This window comes from Pezoporus flaviventris, unplaced genomic scaffold (assembly GCF_033815535.1).
Source record: "Pezoporus flaviventris isolate CSIRO_AGI_PZ_B2104156 unplaced genomic scaffold, CSIRO_AGI_Pfla_v1 ptg000015l, whole genome shotgun sequence".
NCBI lineage: Eukaryota > Metazoa > Chordata > Aves > Psittaciformes > Psittacidae > Pezoporus > Pezoporus flaviventris.
The window spans coordinates 25,914,088-25,933,659 of NW_026892563.1; the positions used below are offsets into that span (position 1 = coordinate 25,914,088).

The 19,572-nt window shown below is 42.0% G+C and overlaps 1 protein-coding gene across 2 annotated transcripts; it reads left to right on the forward strand.

Moving 5' to 3' along the window:
* Window positions 1-980: 980 nt before the first annotated feature.
* On the forward strand, window positions 981-19,371 carry CCDC80 (coiled-coil domain containing 80). 2 transcript variants are annotated; one of them, XM_061453839.1, is made up of 8 exons: window positions 981-1,116; window positions 1,484-3,390; window positions 6,824-6,980; window positions 10,730-10,866; window positions 11,506-11,654; window positions 14,949-15,052; window positions 16,620-16,700; window positions 18,102-19,371. In XM_061453839.1, the coding sequence occupies exons 2-8, from the start codon at window positions 1,495-1,497 to the stop codon at window positions 18,446-18,448; spliced, it is 2,871 nt and encodes a 956-aa protein (XP_061309823.1). In that variant the 5' UTR covers window positions 981-1,116; window positions 1,484-1,494; the 3' UTR covers window positions 18,449-19,371. The 2 variants fall into 2 exon arrangements, with proteins under 2 accessions (XP_061309823.1, XP_061309824.1); XM_061453840.1 differs by having other exon boundaries at window positions 1,033-1,116; window positions 1,487-3,390.
* The last annotated feature ends 201 nt before the right edge of the window (window positions 19,372-19,572 follow it).

Below are 19,572 nucleotides of genomic sequence, written 5' to 3' on the forward strand. Positions count from 1 at the left end.
TAATAAAACTCCTGATCTTTTTGAAACTTCAAATTAACAAAAAGCCATGCCCATATGATGTTTGCAGAAAAGACTATACTGACATACATGAAGACCTGCAAGAGAAATTGATTGCAAAGTGAAACGAAATTGGATTTCACTGCAGAACACCCAGAAAGCAAACAAGGAAAAGGGCAATAGGAGGCAGGAAAAATGGGGTTAGAAAATAATAACTCTTAAACATCAGTGCTGTTATCGGCAGTGATTCAGAAATGCACTTCTCAAAGGACTATTTTTTTATCCATATGGTGTTGGTTTAATGGGCAGAAAGAGAAAGCCGAGGCTGGGGAGCGTCAGGGAGCTGGGACGCATGAAGGAAAGGGTTAAGGCTGGAGTCACCCCCTCTGAAGTGCTCTGTGATGCTGTGCAGTGTTTCAGCTCCCAGAGCCTTCCTCCTCCCTCCCTGTGTAGAGTGGGGAGGAGGCGGGTTCTGCTGAGCTGTTAAATCCTGAGTGAAGTTTCCCCCATTTCCAGTGGCCACTGAGGCTGGTTCGGAGAAGGGCTGGGGTTACCCTGACATTTCTGGGACTGCAGCCAGACAAGAAGGGAAAAAGACGAGCCATCTACCATTTGCTTTTGTGGAAGCGTGGAGAAAGGGGAAAGGGAAGCATTCTCTTTTTTTTTTCAGCATCACATTCCTCTGTTTTTCTTCAGCCTGGAAAATATATTAATGCTGGTGATTTCCTCTCTGGAAACAAAGGAGCTAAACGAGACTGAGGAAACAAGGAGTGGGAAGGAGGCTTGGGAAGTTTAAAAGAGAGAGACTCGGAGCACCCAGGAGTTACCGTTTCTTAATGAAATCCCTGCCTGTGTGGGTAACCAGTACAGCAAAAAGCCAGACTTGCAGGTAAATGGAGAAGCAAAGATCCCAAAGGAAATTTCCGCTAACCTCATCCCACTTCTCAAGAAGGTGAAGAAAAAAGGAAGTTATAAGATACACGGGGGAGACGGGCAGGCTCTGGGACCTGTTGGGCTGCGTAAAGATAAATCACAGCAGCAAAGCTGTATGGCACTGGTCTCCTTTTAAAGGAGAAAGACGTGAAACCTCGTCCCTGGAAGGGGAACTTCCCTGAGAGTGTAAGTCTCAAGTCAAATTCTTGGCTTTCTGCTCTATGTACCGGACCCTTTCTCTGTGCATGTTTGCATGAGTGTTGTGTGAAAGTGTGAGAGAGACAGAGAGAAGGATGCAGATCACAGTGTCCTTTTGGATAGACAGAGTCATGTTACAGACAGATGATCTCATTTTTGCATAAAACAATCCATTTTGTGCATTTCCAAAAATAACTCTAAACTGTACAGAGCCACCAAGGCAGGACTGAGGTGTAATCAGCACTTTTAAATCACAAAATCTCGCTAGCCTATGTTTTGCTTTTTTCACCACTTGTGCAAGATGTCATCATACTGTTAACATCTAACTTTTTCTCTTTCTCCTCCTCCCCTCAAGCAGATTGCACAATGAACTGGAGGCCAGCTCTCAGCTTAGCCCTGCTGTGGGCAGCATGGCTAGTGTGCAGCTCCGAGAGGACAGAGAGGCTAGCGGAGGGAGGGAGCCACGGAGTTAGGAAAGTGCCCCTGGCTTACAAGGCTCCAAGCAGCCTCCTGAAAAGGTCTGGAGCACCCCTGAGGGATTCAAGTGCGAATCCCCGACACCCTGTCACCAAGAGGGATTCTTCAGGACCTCCAAACCCACCTGCCAATCTCCTGCAAGGGGAAGCACATTCCCAGGTCAGGGCCATGGGGACCAGAACGAGATGGGTACAGAGACTCACAGCTGCAGCCAAATACTCCAAGTCTGGGATGATTAAGGATGAAGGGATATCCTCTGCCTCACAGTCACGGGTGGCACGCTTCCCTTCAGGGTCAAGTTCCCCCAACATCCTGGCCAGCTTTGCTGGGAAAAATCGGGTGTGGGTCATTTCTGCTCCCCATGCCTCTGAGGGCTACTACCGGCTCATGATGAGCCTGCTGAAAAACGATGTTTACTGTGAACTAGCCGAGAGGCACATCCAGCAGATTGTGTTGTTCCATGAAGAAGGGGAAGAAGGGGGAAAAGTCAGAAGGATAACCAATGAAGGAAAAATCCTGGAGCAGCCACTAGATCCTGCCCTCATCCCTAAGCTCATGAGCTTTCTGAAACTGGAGAAGGGGAAATTTGGCATGGTGCTGTTGAAGAAAACTCTGCAGGTGGAGGAAAGGTACCCTTATCCAGTCAGGTTAGAGGCCATGTATGAAGTCATTGATCAGAGCCCCATCAGAAAAATTGAGAAGATGAGGCAGAAAGGCTTCGTCCAGACTTGCAAAGCAGCAGGGGTAGAGGGACAAGTGGTTGAGGAAAGCAACAGTGGGGGCAGCACCCAGCCTACGCCTGGTGGTGGACATGTCCAGGTGTCAGCAAGGAAGGAGGAGCCAAGGAAGAGCAATAATCAGCCAACAAGGACCAAAATGGTGAGGAAACCAATGACAACCATAGTGGCCACTCCTCTGCCTACAGTAAGAACCACGACCCTCCCTCCCACCACCACAACTACCCGTGCCATCACCCGCGCGGTGACAACAGCAAGCCGGTCTACAACAACTACACCCCTCCCCACAACACAGAGGACCTGGACCACAAAGTCACATTCCACCACAGAGTACCACAGGCTTCCAGTAGCGCTAGATACCACCACACCTCAAGTCACAGCCTCTGAGGATTTCTACCCTCCTGTGTGGAAGGCAAACCGCAGGGACCGGCAGCGTGGCCACCTGGAGAAGCACCCGGCAGCCACACGGAAACCAAGCAAAGCTGCCCGCTATGACAGTTCCACTGAAGTCCCAACAGCTCCCTCAGTGCACTACACAAAGGCAAACGTGGGTAGATTTAAAGATAATCGAACTGACAGAAAGGACTATAACCACAGGGACCTGAATGTTACACCAGGGCAACACAAACCAACTAAGACTAAACCACCAAAAAAGAAGGCCCAAGAAAAGATATTGAACAATGAATATGAAGATAAATATGACCCAAGCAAGCCTTCTAGTTCCCATTTAGAAGAAGAGTTTACAGCAGGAAATATTCCCCCAAAGAAAGGAAAACAATCAAAGAAGCATGAGCGAATGGATAAACCTGAGAAGAAGAGGAAGAAGGACAGACCTGACAAGCTGCAGAAGAGTGATAAGCAGTCTAAGAAGGACAAAGCTGAGAAAAAGAGCAAGCAGGACAAAGACCGTAGCAAGAAGAACAAGAAGGGGAGCAGGACTGAGAATGAGGATTTCCCCAAGCCCAACAAGAAGCCTTCCTTCCTACAGCCTCCCAGGAAATCAGTGACTGACCTCCTGGAATATTTTGAAGGCAAAAGGCGGCTCATTGTAAGTAACTAGTTCATCTGAATCTTATTACTTAAATGAAATCATATCTCCCTCCTAGCAAGGATATGGGGAACAGAACACTTATAGTGGTTTTGTATTCTTCTGGATTTGTGCTTTCATTTAGAAGGTAAAATTTCTAGACAAACAATTATTTCCAACAGGGAATGTTTTGCAGTCTCATGTTGGAAATCCTACATGCTGTATGAACTTCAGTCAATCAGGAATTTGGATAAAACCTCTTCCCAGTCACTTCCATGAGCAACCACATAGCCATCAGATTGTTTTGTTTCCAGTGGATATGTACATCTCAGATCTGTATAGTTATGATTGATAAAACAAGGGCCCAGTGTGGATTACATCCATTCTTTGCTTTGGGTTACTTACCAATGTTACCACATTTTGACAGTCCACATGTCCTGCCAGCTGGCATACGTGTTTTATATTGGTGCTGGTGTCCTAAAACTGGAAGCAAGCCAGATGGCTTGGCAGTACTAGAGCATGTCTGACCGAGGATATGCACGAAAGCATATGATGAGATGCCCTGAGGTAGGATTGTTTTATCTGCCGTTCTTCCTGATGGGAACTTGGCATTCAAATCTCCTAGACATCTTCAGAGATCCTTTGCAAACTTCATTTTGGTTTGGTTTTTTCTCCTGCTGTTTTTATTAACTGTAACACTACGGTACGTTTTCAAGTCTGAGAAACTCTGCATGGTCTGGAGTTATTTGTCCCAGGGTTTAATAGTGTTATATGTTTTTCCAACAATTTACCTAAAACACCACTTCACCTGGGACAGGAAACCGCTTTAACTGATGTACCAATGTTTCTTCTGGCAGATGGCACATACCCTGAAAGGTACACTTTGAAGAACAGTTCTTTAAAAATATTATTGTGGGAGCTGGTTTCTTGCAATAATTCCACTGCCAGCTGGCCTGTTTCATAATTATTGTCCAACAGTTAGTGTCACAAATGTAGCTTTTACTTTTCATGCCCATATTCCAACGCAAATAGCTAAGATTTCAACTACTGGGATTTAATTAATCATTCTGATGGTGATTCACAGTCCTAAGCAAAGGGCAACTTTCTTCTCCCCATCCCCACTCTTTCAGCTGTAGGGGATGTGCAGAGCTAGCAGTCATGTTGGAGAAGAGTAATCTCATTAAATTTTGCACATAATACCTGTAAGTTACTTGTTGACTAATACTTAGCCAAATCAAAAGCTCAGAGAGAGAAACTGCGCAGAAGTTTGGGATCTTTGAAATGTGGTCACATTGTGGTTTCCAAGAATATGTGTAGCATCAGGACAAATAAAAACAAATTTCAAAAAGGAGCCAAAAGAGGAGCTCACAGATGTCAGGCTGCTAATTCACTGCTGCAGCACAGTCCTGGCAACTTAAAGGACAGTCTGAAATTTGAACCTTCTGGTATTAGGCTACCTCTCACCTGGATCTCCAAGAAAAGAATTGCACAATCACAGGTTGTCAGACCAAAACTCACCGAAGACAAATGATTATGCTATGCTGCACTTCATTTTTCCAGTATCTAATACCATCCTCAGCCTTCTTGCTCTAAGTTTCTTGAAGAGTAAGTTTTAGTCAGTTATTGGTGAAAGCAGTGACCTCTACTATTGCTTCACCACACACAGCACATGTGGAAAACAACTTCTCAAGCTTCTTTGAATACACACACATGCCTGTTTTAATCCCTTCCTATCAAAATGTTCAGTTCACATAAGGTCACTCCTTTTAGCTAGATGAACTCTTGTCATTCATGAGTCTTCAAACTCCCTCTCTAGAGAGTAAGCCCACATTGCTGCAGAAGTGGCTCCACCTGAATTATTCCCCATTGCTTTGCTTGTCTTTCAGACACTTCTTTAACAGACTGGCGCCCAAGGGCATTGTTTCAGTCCTCTCCCAAAATTCTTTTGAGAGGGATGTGGGTTTTTAAGTCCTACACGTCATTAAGGATTTCAGAGTGCAGATTTCAGTGTGAATTCCAAACATCCAGAATTTTGAAGGCTATTCTGGGTCAAGTTCAATTAATGACAAATACAGGACCCAGCTACAGAAACTGAAAAAAATGTTTGTGTTTTGAGTCGTGGAGCCCCACCTCTCTACAGTGGGGCTTTCACTGTGGTCTTGCTAGTGTTAAGAAGTCTTGGCTTAATGAATTTGGGCTCTTGGTTTACTTCTCTGTGGTGATGAAATGCTGACTGACAGTTTATATATGACTCTATTTATACCCACGTGCATGTATATGCACATTCACATATACACATGTGCATGCAAATACAAATAGAGACAGTGTATATACTGCCTGTTTTGAAACAGTCCTGGCACATGGTTTGATTTGAAGTTTGCTTTGCCTTTTAAATATTCCCTGCTTTGTTCTACAAGGTTTGATGTAGATCAGATTCAGACTTGACCGTGTGTTCCTGCTTACGGCATCTAAAACTAGGGAGGACAAAACAAAACAGTGGTCTGGTTTTGATCTCAGTCCTCAAATCCTTCTCATGATCCTTTTGTCATTTGAAACATTTCTATGCAATTTAAAAGCAACATGTTACATGCTATAGCCCAGAAATCAAATCCTCTTTGTGTCTGACTTTAATTCACCTTCATGTCCCGATGCTGTAGTCATGCCAGGGGGTCTTTGCATAAATGAGAGTGAGATCTTATAAGCCCAGAAATGCCTCTTACATTTCAGTACATTGATGAACTGGATTTTAAAGGACTATATCATAAAAATTACCCTCCAGGCCCTACAGACTTTAAGAAGGCAGCTACAAAAGGATTAAACCAGTTACAGAATAAAGCATAGGTTTGCAATTGAAGGATTCTGGTGATTATTTACGACCTTAAATCACAAAATTTGGATTTGGATTCCAACTCCCTTTGTGTTTGGGGAATCACTGGCAGTTGCTTGATTGTAGTTCACTGCTGCCAGTTAGGATGATTACATTGCTCGAGCGGAGGCATTCCTCTCCACCTCCTGCTGGATACTGCTGCAGCTGCCATGTTCCCAGTGCTCCCACCGTCAGTGAGCAGGGGCGATCCTAGATTCACGGAACCACTGAAAAGGCTGTGAGGGAAACCTGGCGTGATTGGCAGGGCAAGGGGTAACAGGAGAGGACAAGGGTTTCCATAAAATTCAGTGCCATTCTTCTGCCAGTACTGTAGAGAGGCATGGGAGGAGTTAGTGCCACCAGCTGGCCATGCTTCCTAAAGCCTTCCTGTGGCTGGTTGAAGACCTTTGGGTCAGTCAGGCCTAAATGTACACTCCAGACGCAAATAAATAAAATAAGGCTACAAAGCTGTCAACAGAGCTATGGTAAAGCCCGGTTTGCAGATAGCGACTAGTTCTCCCTCAGTAAAATAATCATCTGCTTCATTCCTTACACTAAACAAGCTCTTTTGTCTCTGCCACCAACCAGCTGATCACTACACCCAAGGCGGACAATACCATGTATGTACAGCAGCGAGATGAGTATCTGGAGAGCTTCTGCAAGATGGCAACAAGGAAGATTTCAGTCATCACAATCTTTGGCACCATGAACAACAGCAGCATGAAAATTGACCACTTCCAGCTAGGTTCTTTTGTTTTTTAATAATTTCTTTCCGTCTTGTGGGCACAATACAGACAGCAAAGGGAGAAATCTCCCCAGCTTGGGTCAAGATCTAAGCAACATTATTTGCTGGGGTTCTGTTGTACTTTCACACCTATTCCTTCTCCTTCCATGCTAGCTACCTCCCTTTTGTATTTACATAAGTGTCTCTGGTATTTTCCGTTAGGCTTCCCAGTGATGTAACTTGAGCACCTTTAGCTTTCTTTGTGGGAATTGTTAAAGCCAGTAAAACAGTGAAAAGGCAGAAAAACATGATGAGGGCATGGGACAAAAAGAAGAAATTAGGCTCAGGTCTACCAATATGTTGAATACCATCGTCACTATCTAACTAAATGGCTACCCTTTTATGATGCCCCCCCCCCGTCCTTGCTTTCACAAGACATCAGCCATGGATGGCTAGATACTGGCTAGCACAATTCAAAGAAACTCGCTGTTGTCATGAAGGAGAGGAGACTGGGGGCAGGAAATGCTGCAGGGAACTGTTTAAGATTATATTCAAAACTTGGCCCAAATTAATTCTGGTTTGAAGTTCAATATCATTATCTCCCCACCCTGCCATATAACATTGTCTCTTGCTTTTGCACTCCTCATGAGATCATGGTAAAACTTCAGTTTTCAGGGGCATGCACTGGCTAAACCCAGTTCAAAGAGAAGCATGCCAGTTAGTACCCTTGCTGTGAGTTCCCTTCCTTCCCAGGATCAGCTTTCCTAGGCTTAAGAGCTAATTTTGCTATGTCCACAAAGTGAGCATTCTCCTCCACAGCAAGGGGAGGTCCAGGTGCATTTTCCCCTTTGTACTGGTATATAGATATTAATCTAGAAGATTTCAACCATAGCTTTTAGGTAGGGACAACCTTACACATGTGCACCAGCGTACCTGATGTTACAAAGTTTACCATTTAAAGTCCTACTGCCTCTCTTTACCCATAAACCTAGATACCCATCAATGTGACTGCTTATTGCTGGCTATTTTAAAGAGGTTCATGTAATTGAAGCCAGAAGTTTTGGACTATAAATCAGACTATGCAGGATTTGCAAAGCAGCTCATTCAGCCATATTTAGTATCACCTTTTTACATACAGAATTCCCATACTGGGCATCTACCTCTCTTAGGCAGCCTTGAAACAACTGGCGTCAATGTCCAGGTCCAGGGAGGCGCCCATCTAAGCCAGTGAGAACCTTTTCTTTCATAACAGTAGGATTTGGGCAGACTTCAGTCCCAGTCCAGCAAACCACTTACACTTAGGTGTCTCTTGAATCAGGTAAACAATGTCATTGCTGTCTGCATCTAAAAGGTTAACACTACCATGAATACTTCATGGGATGAAGGCATAGAAATAGCATAATAGTTGCTACTTTTGCTTATAAGTCCATCTTTCCTCTGGAAGTTCACCTGGTTTTACCAGTCCCTGGGAAGAGATGTGCTCTGGAACAGAAAGCTCAGGACCATACCAGCTCCAGGGTATTTCAGGTCTGGCATACAACAGGCCAGAAAATCCCAGATTTATGTCTGGCTTCCAGCCTCACCTCTACTACACTCAGAGGGAGAGCACCTAGCGGGGATCAGGAGTCTTGTGTGCCTGAATGACAGCGAGTCACAAATCCTGCCAGACCGTGCACCTTGTTGACAAATCTGCAGTGGCACAGGATTTTCCACTTCAAGCCAAGGTTATTCAAGGTCACTTTTTGTGTGCCAAGATCCATCTGCCTGTCAGTGAACTGTTTAGGATTATATTTAGCTCCAATCTGGCTCATAAGCAGACATTCAGTGACATAGACCATACTCTTTCAGCCTGTTCAAATTTAATCTACACCCAAACTTTTCCCAAACCACACAACTGAATTCTCACAGGAGAAATTAACTTTTTGAAGAAAAGCAGGAGACTTAGAAGAGTACAAGTTAAACCTTACATGAAGTTCACCTTACCTTTTTTCAACAAAAGCCAAATTCTGAGCTTTTAGAAAAGTTTAATATAAACATCTTTCTATTTACACACACATACACACACACGCACACCCTTCTCCTCTACCCTTCCTGCTCGCACAACCTTTTCATGGCTCAATCTCCTTCAGCACCAGAGGCATCAAAAGCTCCTAAAAAACAATTTGTTCACAGTATTTATGCTGTGAGAAGCCTGAGCACCCTTCATGATGAGGTCTACTTGTAGTGATGCATCTTTGGACTAAAATACACGACAACAATAGAAAAGTCCACAATTTCAAACACATTTAGAAGCAGTAAATAAAAGAGAGCTCATTAACACTGTTCAGCTAAGATTAGCTCATACTGAAAGCAAAGAACATTTCCCAGTTTCATATTGTAATGACACGAAAACTGAGTGTCACTGCAGAGGGCTTCACTTCACCCCAGGTTAGCCATGTGGTCTTTTCCCCAGCTCATGGGAACAGGGCTTTAGTCAGCTAAACACCAGCCCCAGGCTACACACTTTACAATCAAAGCCAATACCTAATCCATCAGGCCACTGTACTGCTACAACAAACTGATGAACTTCTTTTTAGCCTTATCTGAATTATTTCTAAGGAGTAGCTCATCTTCCCAGCCTGTCTAGCTGCTAAAGAAGTATAAAGAAAAGTCTCTGTACTCTTTCAGTGACCTGTCTAGAAAAAGCAAAGAGAGTCAGGACTTTGCGGGTAGCAGCAGACAGTCTTGATTCCCACTGTTCTTCATGCTGATCATTATGCTCCTTCTTTATGAAGTGGAGGTCAGGGACAAGTAGTGAATTGAAAAGAGGCAATTAGATTAACTTATTTTCTTTTTCTCCCTAGAAATAATTTCCAAGTTTGAAAGGCAGGCCAGCATTTGTGGCTTTCTTCTCTCCCATGACACATTTTTCAGGACTTGGACATGATGCGTACCTCAGTACCTCTACAGGCTTGTCTTATACAGGCTTCAAGTCTCTGTCTCCAGAGGTCTTTTAGGTCTTTTTTTCCTCGGGTATTTCTGAATGTTTTCTTAGCGTAGAGCAGTAAGTACATACAAGTCACTCTCAAAAGTAAGTTTTTTCCTGTCAGGGTGCTAGAATAGGCAACGAACACCAGCAGGCTGATGTAGGAGAAGGAGTGCCACAGCAAGGTATACAGAGAAAGCTGAAGAGCTAGGACTGTAGTATTCAAGACACATTAAACAGTTTCTTGTTTCTTGCAGTTACTAAACCTCCCATGTAAGTTTTTAAGACTGGCCAGGTTAGCTCTAGTATCCTGGCCAACCTAAGCTGTTCTAGCTATATTTTATTTGCCCAAATTCTCTATGCTGTTTCATTTGGATATGGTGCTTTCCAGCCCCTGTCCTACATTGTTCCTATTTTCTGTTCCAGAAATGGTTGCATTTCAGGAGCTGGTGAAATGATTAGTACATGCATATACATGCATAAGAATATTGAAAACAAACAAACAAGGAAATCTAAAATATCTTTCCAGGAAAGAGCAGGCAACCTAGATCTTCTAAAATCAAGTAGAAACGCTGAATACTGATGTGCACATGCCCCAGGACAGACTGTTTCAGGAAATACTGGGACTGAAAACTGAACACTTAAAAGCTGTAGCACCATATTGCTGTTTTTTTAATATCTTGCCTGTGCAGCTGGAAGAAGGCTTTTGGGAAATGAATTTTCCCCTTTCGTTCAAGGTGAAATTAAAGGCAGAGTGCTGTGTGATTCCATGATTACTTTCATTTCTCCTTTGTCTCACATTAAGATAATGAAAAGCCCATGAAAGTGATAGAGGATGAAGATCTTGTGGACCAGCAGCTCATCAGTGAGTTGAGGAAAGAGTATGGGATGACCTACAATGACTTCTTCATGGTGCTGACAGACACTGATATGAAGGTCAAGGTGAGGTTTTTAACTCTTTGGAAGAAAAGGCATTAGAAATACAGGAAAAAAAAGTGAAAAAGTAGGAAATTATACACTACAGGATTGCATGTGGGGGCACATAAGTGACTGATGCAGGACTTGGTTATTGCTGGAGGGCAAGAAAAAGGACAGTAAGAGAATTTTTGAGGAATTAGGTAGTTATCTTTGGTTTCTGCAATTAGGGGATTTCAGGAATTGTGGGTTTCTGCTAGCATCTGATCTGACATCATAGGAACAAGAGCTCCCACGGGCAGGGGTTTTATTATAGTACCTGGTATTCTAAAACACAGTTTGACTGCTCATCAGGATGACAGCATATAGCATATGGACAAATGCTCTTGTTAAATGGGCTTACAAAAGAGCATAATGACAATTTGTTGCCTGCAATGGCCTGGCCTTATCACATTGGGAAAATACTGAAAATATGTCATTTCCAAAGAGTACTCTGACTGCAAAACTAATGCTATTTTACATGGCTTCTAATCTGCTTTAGGCCTTGTTACCTGTGTGTAAACAGGAATACTTGGATCTCTATATATACCACGGTGCTGTGATATATGCAGAAAGACTCCCAATATGTGCATCCTTTCATCCATCTGTTCTTTTTTTTTATAACAGCAATATTATGAAGTACCTATAGCAATGAAATCTGTGTTTGATTTGATCGACACCTTCCAGTCACGAATCAAAGACATGGAAAGACAGAAAAAAGAGGGCATTGTCTGCAAAGAAGACAAGAAGCAATCCCTTGAGAGCTTCTTATCCAGGTATTACCTTCTGTTCTTATCTGCTGCTAGTTCTAATGATTATTGTCTTATTGAAAAAATACCCATTCAACTATTTCTGTGATTTTTTAATATAGATTTCTCAGTACTTAGAGTGCTTAGCAAACGTAGAGATGTAGCCATAACCTGAATGCAGTCTTGTATAAAGCACTAGAAGTCAGGATGTATGCTGTGTTTCCTGACTGCACATTCTTTGGACACTGATTTTCTGTACCTCAGTTACCCCATAACGACATGGAGATAATAACACTGATTTGCACTAGAAGAGCAAACAAGGATTAATTCACAGATGTTAGCTCAGTGTTTTAAATGCATGAAACACAGTGTTTATGTGTTTCAATCATCAACCATCACAATCTCATTAATCCCATTCTAATCCTTTCCATGTAGCTCAAATCAGTAATTAATTCTCTGTAACTTCCTTCTTATCCTACTCGAGATAACAGTTGGTCTTTGCCAGTATTAGTAATGCATATTACTAAAGGTCTTGCACAAGTCTTGCAAAATGTTTGAGAGACCTTCTGCAGAAAGACAGTTTTGCTTATGCAATTGCTATATGCTGTTACTGCTCTACCTGCAAGACCTGAATTCCAGGCAATAAACATATCTGGACTGTGGGAATTCAGATCCACAGAAGGCCTGTGCAGCTATAGATCCCTCTATCACAAGATAATTTATGTGAAATTAGGGCTACTCATCACTCTAGGTTTTACTTACTGCATCCTCCTCACCTACTATCAGAATCCATGGGAATACACTGTTAATGTCAAATAGGGATAAATAACTGAGGCAGTGGGGATTACAACTTGAGGAGGAAAAAAGCAACAGGAAAATGAATAGGCTCTTGTTCCTAAACATTTTAAAATTCACTGGCCATTTCAACAGAATAAACCTTTAAATAGATCCACCCAACCCACCTCACCACCTCCTGTTTAGGTCTCAGCAATTCATCCTCAAGACCATCAAGAAGAACCACAGGTTAGGAACAGCTGACCAACACAAGAAAAAGCTTGTATGCTGGAAAGTGTCAGGCCCCAAATCCTTCTTTTCCTGGAATCAGCCCTAGTAATAAGCACACATTAGAAAAAAAGGCAGGAAAAATGCAGAATGTTGCATCTCTAAACACATCTGCAGCTGCACAGAATGCATTTGTCATCTGAGCAAGGAGCATCAGGCTTTAAATACTGGGTGGGCTTCACTAGCCATGTTAACTGGTCAGATTCCCAGCAAGATTCATTCCAACTTTGTCCAAGATTATGTTCCCAGCTGAAAAAGAGTCTTGGCATCATTTCCAGTGCTGCGCATTGCGGAGGTCAGTTACAATAATGCAAATATTGTTCTTAACAAGTCTGGCTGGAGTAAAAGGAGACCATGAGAGCCAGAGGTGGTTTGAGTACTGCTTAAAAGCTACATGTATTGGAAGAAGATCCTTGAGTTTGAGAGGGGGAGTGCCCTCATAACACCAAGACACTGGCTGCACTACTCTCTGGGCTCACAAACAGGAACGGGATGCAAAATAGGTAAAAGAGAAAGAAAGAATGCACACAGAGAAGGGTCTGGCAGATCTGTCAGGACAGAATTGTTGGCCTGCGGCTTGTGATATCAGAAATAAGGCACAAATGTGTACATTAGTGTTGCTGAAATGACAGCTGTGAAAGACCAACTGAATAATTTTTCAGTAAGATGTAGCCCCTGACAAGCACACCAATTACAGGGATTGCCTGGTGCAGGAGGGTGAACAGCTTGAGTGGCTTTCAACCCTTCTCAGCTCTCTGCATCTCTGAAGGAGATACTCAAAAATCCATAAAGTGATTAAGAGTATCTTAAAACAGCTCACATATATGATTCCATCCTGATTTATGCCCTGGAAAAAATATGATCCACTGTTTACATTCTCAGTTATCATTTCATAGAATCACAGAATGGTTTGGGTTGGATAGGACCTTAAAGATCCAACCCCCCTGCCATGGGCAGGGAAATCTTCCACTAGACCAGTAGCCAGGTGCTTTTGCTATACAATATATCACAAGATAATTTTTTCCTTATTTTCAGAATAACAATATGAAATTTCCCCCATTTCCTCATGTCATGCATATGATTCTTAATGCTTCTCACTCCTATGCACATAACTGTATACATACACCTATGTCTCTTTGCTTTTCCTCTGGGGTAAGTTTAAAATGTGGGAGCTTTGCTTTTCAAGGATTTACTTTTTTAATTATAAAAATACATGCAGTATCAGTCAGTCAACAAGACAAAAACATCAGCATCTCCCATTCTTTTGGCAGCTTCTGTGATATTGGGCAAGTTCACCATATTTTCTTCTTCTCCCAAATAGAGTAGAATTGACCCTTCGCATTAGCCTTTATTTTGAGATCTTCAATTGGTTCTGCAGAAAGGCAGGTTATTATTGTAACAAAGTAACATCTGCATCCATTTAAAAGATCATTTCCTGATACAAAAATATCCCTGCAGCTTTGCAAATTCCTATAAATCTGATTTATTCAGGTTTAGTGGAGAAGTACTTTTATTCAAAAAAGGAGTTGCTTGGAGAGAATTAAAAACCCCTGTAGTTAGAATTTTGCAAGGTTTCAAATGTCCTTATGTCAGTGACTTTCCTTGAGAGGACAAGGGAAAGCACTCCTTGTGCAAAAGTTTGGTTAGATGGGGTGTTCCATATTAAAGAAATAGCCAAGATTTTTCTTATTGCTCCATGCATACCTCATACGGCCACAGGCTCACACAACCACGCTCTTACAAACAAGCTCAGATTTAAAACCATGTTAGAGGTATTTTGAGCAAGTGTGGTGTAGAAGAAAAAGAGGTCAGTGAGTATTTACACAGAAGTATGTTATGTCTGAAATGAAGATACACCCTAATTCTCAGACAGGCCTTGGACTGCAAAGTAACTGTGCAGTTCCAGCAGGGGTGAATGACGTAAAAGGTCAATGTTTAGTGAGGAATTCTACAGGAATGTTTCTTTCTATTGAATATACACTTCTCAACATTATTGTAACTACTGAAGAGGTCTTTGAGCAAAGATCATAAGCTTTGCAGTGTTTCTTTGGTGAAGCAGCAGATGTTTGAGAGTTGTAAAATCCAAAATAGGCTTTATCCTCTCCCAGTGATGGACAGAACTGGGAAGATCTCCCATACAGCTGTTACTCAGAAGTTGTGACAGGAATGACATACTTCAGCCTACAGAGAACAAAAATGCTGACAGGACTCAGGTCATGTATTATCACTGTACACTGTCACACTCTCTCCTCCTTCCAGGTTCCGATGGAGAAGGAGGCTGGTGGTGATCTCTGCTCCCAGTGATGAGGATTGGGCTTATTCCCAGCAGCTTGCTGCTCTCAGTGGACAAGCCTGCAATTTTGGTGAGTCAAAAGAAATGACACTCTTGCTCCCCAAACCCACATCCTTCCTGGTGATGCAATAGCTTCCTTTGCTCAAGTCTGAATCTAGACAGTCTGAGGAGTCTGACAACCGAATAGCTTGCTGTAGGTACTCCACATCCAAATGGAAAAGACTGTGCTAAGCAGGTAGTACAGCAAACCCCCTGAGAGAGCTAAGACAGCTAAATTGTTCCCAGGAATCATTTGTGCGAGGCAGAAAAGGTTAGCACTCCAAAGCTTCCCTCCAGGCTTGAGCTTCAGGAGCTCAATGACGTTTTCTTTTCCTTAATGCACAAATTAACACGTAAGTACAATGCTTTGGGAAGGTCAGATTCTCTATACCCAGCTCAGAACCAGGTCAGGTTTCAGGGAGATGATGGCCATTAGGTTTTGTTTGTTTTTTTTTTAATCCTTCCTGCCTCATTGCCAAAACCTGTAAAAATATTATCCAACAAGGACACTCCCAGCCCCCTAAGTACTAAAGAGCCAACTACATAGTCAGTGGAGAGAGATGGAGTCTTCCAGGAGGCAATTAAAAGCAAGACTCAGAAACACTCTTCTGCCTTTCCATTAGAAAGCCCAGAGAGACCTACTCCTTAACTTAGGCTTCTGGCAACGCAAATCCCATAGAGGGCATAGACTTGACTCCTGCAACAGAATGAAACAGCGGCTGTTTCAATACATTTCAGTTATGCCTGGAGATCTGCACAGTATCACTGCTTATTCATAACCACCCAGCTTTCATTCAGAGCATCAGCATCATCTCACTTGGTAACTACTGAAGTAAATGGTGACATGGACCACCGCAAAATGCTTCCTGAAGAATGGAATGTAATTAAAACAGTTAATTCTCCTCACCTTTTGTTAGGGACAGCTTGAAGGAGAACCAGCAAGTTCCTAAAGCGTTTGTCCTCAATGGGTGTTATAACTAAGCATCTATCCTCCAAGTTGTAAAAACAGTTACATCAAAGATTTTGTAGATACAGACTCACGTTACACAAACAGTTTCTACAGCCCCCTAAGGCCTTTCTTCAAAGCACTCCAAGCCTCTGCCCCAAACAAATGAAAGAAGTGAATGCCTGTCATAAGCCATCCCCCGCAGTCATTTAGAGTTTAGCTGTGATAGGTTACATTGCCCCTAAATACTTTGTTGTTGTGTAGATGACAAGTAAGAGCTTTGAACAAAACAGTGCAGAAACATTCTGAATTTGGGGAATGGCCTCTACAAATACAACAGTGTGCCTGATGCTTGCATCCCTACCCCTATCTCTGTTCTAGAACCACTACAAATGCTGTCGTCCTTGGGACATTAGCAACAGCTTTCATGCAACTGATAACCATATTTACTTGACACACTAGCTTATCCTCATGTTTGGGACAGGTGATGTGACTGGCAGAGATTTCACATAAATCACTAGCTCTTCCTCCTAGAGGGCTGGCTGAGACTGGGTCCTAACTTAGCATACAGAGACCTGGCTGATTAAACTGAAATCTGCCACAGAGCAGAAAAACCTGGTCTGACCCCAAATCTCCTTCATTTCCTCCACAGGTCTACGCCATATAACTATACTCAAATTGCTAGGACTTGGAGAAGATATTGGGGGTGTCTTAGAGTTGTATCCAATTAACGGTAAGTAACTGTTTCCAGTTTCTTCAGTACTCCCCACGAAGGACATTACATAGAGTTTCTTTGCTGTAATTTCTTTAGAGGGATTGGTATGAATATTTTTTTCTCTTTTGTTTCTTTCAAGAAACAAGACAATACAAAAGCAAACAAAAAGCTTTCTTGGTGTTCCCGTGCTAAACATTATATAACTTATTCAGGACACAAAAGCCCAAATATCATTTCGAAGACATCTCACGTCTTTATCTTCCACCTAAACATACAATCCCAAGTACACTTCTCTGCCTGCCTTGCTGTCAAAGATGAAGAGATGTCTGTGCCTCTTACATGTGCAAGAGTTTGCAGGGCTAATAGAACACCAACTCAGCAGATCCTCTTATATGGGTCCCTCAGTCATCTTCATAGAATGGTTTAGACTGTAAAGGACCTTTTAAAGATGATATAGTTCAACTCTACTGTCATAGATAGTGACATCTTTCACTAGAAGAGGTTGCTCTAAGCCATGTCCAACCTGGCCTTGGAACACTTCCAGGGATGGGGCATACACTGCTTCTCTGGGCAACCTGTTCACATGTTGCACCACCCCCAACCTGAAAAACCTCTTCCTTATATCTAAATCTACCCTCTTTCAGTTTAAAACCATTACCCTTTGTCCTGTCTCTATTGGCCCTGGTAAAATCTTTCTCCATTTTTTTTTTTTTTACAAGCCCCCTCTAAGTATTCTGTTTGCTCTCTGCAGGCTACTTCAGGTACCTATTCTTAGGAGATCTCACTGTCAGGGTACATTTCAAATGCTACCACTTAAGCCCAACAACTGTCTCCATCAGTGAAAGAACAGTCAGATGATTTATCCCATCTCCATTCTGACTGCTCTGTAACATGAAAGCGTGCTAATCTTTCTAGCTTGCTGGCCTCCTTCAGAGAGCTTCAACAAGTTTGTAAGACGTGCCACTTTGTAAAAGTCCTACTGCCAAGACAGCTCTGTGTTTGTTGCCATTAAATGACCCAGCAAATTCATCCTGTAATTCTTCACACTATCACTATTTCTCATGATTTCTTTCACTGAGACTGTTTTTCATATATGCCTTATGCATTATGAGAACCAGTGACACAAACTGCATAGAAGCCAAGGAGGCACATGTGTGATGGGTGACAAAAAGGTGTGCTACACTTCAGCAGCTTCAGCCTACAGAATAAAGACAAGTTTACTAAACCTAATAAAGCTGTTTAAAATACATCTTTAGTTTACACTGAAGCTGTTTCATTTTGGAAGCAGGAAATCCTGAACTTGTAAATGACAAAAACTTTATATTGCCAACTATTGGCCTTCATCCTATCTCATGTTGCTAACAAACATCATCACTGCCTAAACAAAATATCAATGCTGGTTTTGTGATTACTTTCTAGGAAGCTCTACTGTAGACCGAGAAGATATCCCAGCTAATTTGGTGAAAGACATTAGAAATTATTTCCAAATTAGCCCAGAGTATTTCTCCATGCTTCTAGTTGGGAAAGATGGAAACGTCAAATCCTGGTATCCTTCTCCAATGTGGTCTATGGCAATTGTGTATGATCTGATTGATTCCATGCAGCTTCGTCGACAGGAAATGACAATTCAGCAATCGCTTGGCATGCAGTGCCCAGATGATGAGTATGGTGGGTATGGTTACCATAGCTATCACCAGGGATACCAGGAAGGTTACCAAGATGATTACCGTCACCACGGAAGTTACCACCATGGATATCCATACTGAAAAGTGCAACTTAGTCCCTGACTGCCCATGTCTGTTTTCTAATAGTTATTCAAGCAATTGGTGGCCACTTACAGAAAGTCTTCCCAGGCTACCTAGATATCCCTGCCTCGTTCTTCCACTGTTCAATCAAGGGACTTGTTTTCTCAAAAATGCAGAAGCCATTACAGTGAGGCAATTCAAACCAGTAGTATTGAAGCTTTAAACAGTAAATTAAACCTTTAAACAAAGGGCATCAGCAGGTGCTGTCTGTATTAAAACCAAACAAAAACCCACCACAACTCCAGTCCATGGACACTACTGTAGGGCAGAACATGAACTGTCCAACAGATTTTGCAATTCTTTTGTTAGTATTTTTTCTAAGGAGAAAAAAAAAAGTGTATTTATTGGGAAGTGAGATTGCATTGTGCTCATGAAGAGAAGCAAAGAATCACACTTCAGGACTTTCCCAGAAAAGGAAAATATAAGACGGAAGCATTTGGCAGGCTCTTTAATAATAGCAATAACAATAATAAAATCCTTTTGAAGTACCTTATCTAAAAAGACAGCATCCCTTCTGTGGTGCATTAGTATTGTAATTAGCTGACATTATCAAGGAAAATGTGAATTTACAGCTATGGCAGGATTTGTTCTAATATAATTCAATGTAAAGTTCTTAACTACAAAGCTTGCTTTATGGCCATTTATTCTTTTAATTGGGATCCATGTTCTCTTAGGTCCTGCCCATTTGACAGTTAAATCAAAGGTAATGAGAGCTAAGTGAAAACACCAACTATAGCTAGCATTGTCTGAAATACAGAAAACTGAAAAGCAGTATTTTCATCAGAAAAATAGGAAAAAAATTCTTATTCATGTATATTTTAAATGAGTTGTAACAAACTCTCTATAATAATGTTCTTAATTAAACTATTGCTCTAAATTTCAAATTTCCTTCTACCTCTTCATCGCATACCCTCCCCATGGAAAAAATATAGACTAACATATAGACTAAACATTTATAAAGCTATTTGGGAATAATTTAATCTGCTACTAAATCAGCACTATTCCTGCCACACTTGCTGAAACAGTTTTCTTCTCCCTTCTCATTGGAGAAGTGCCCTTTGGGCATCTGATCTGTTGCACCACCC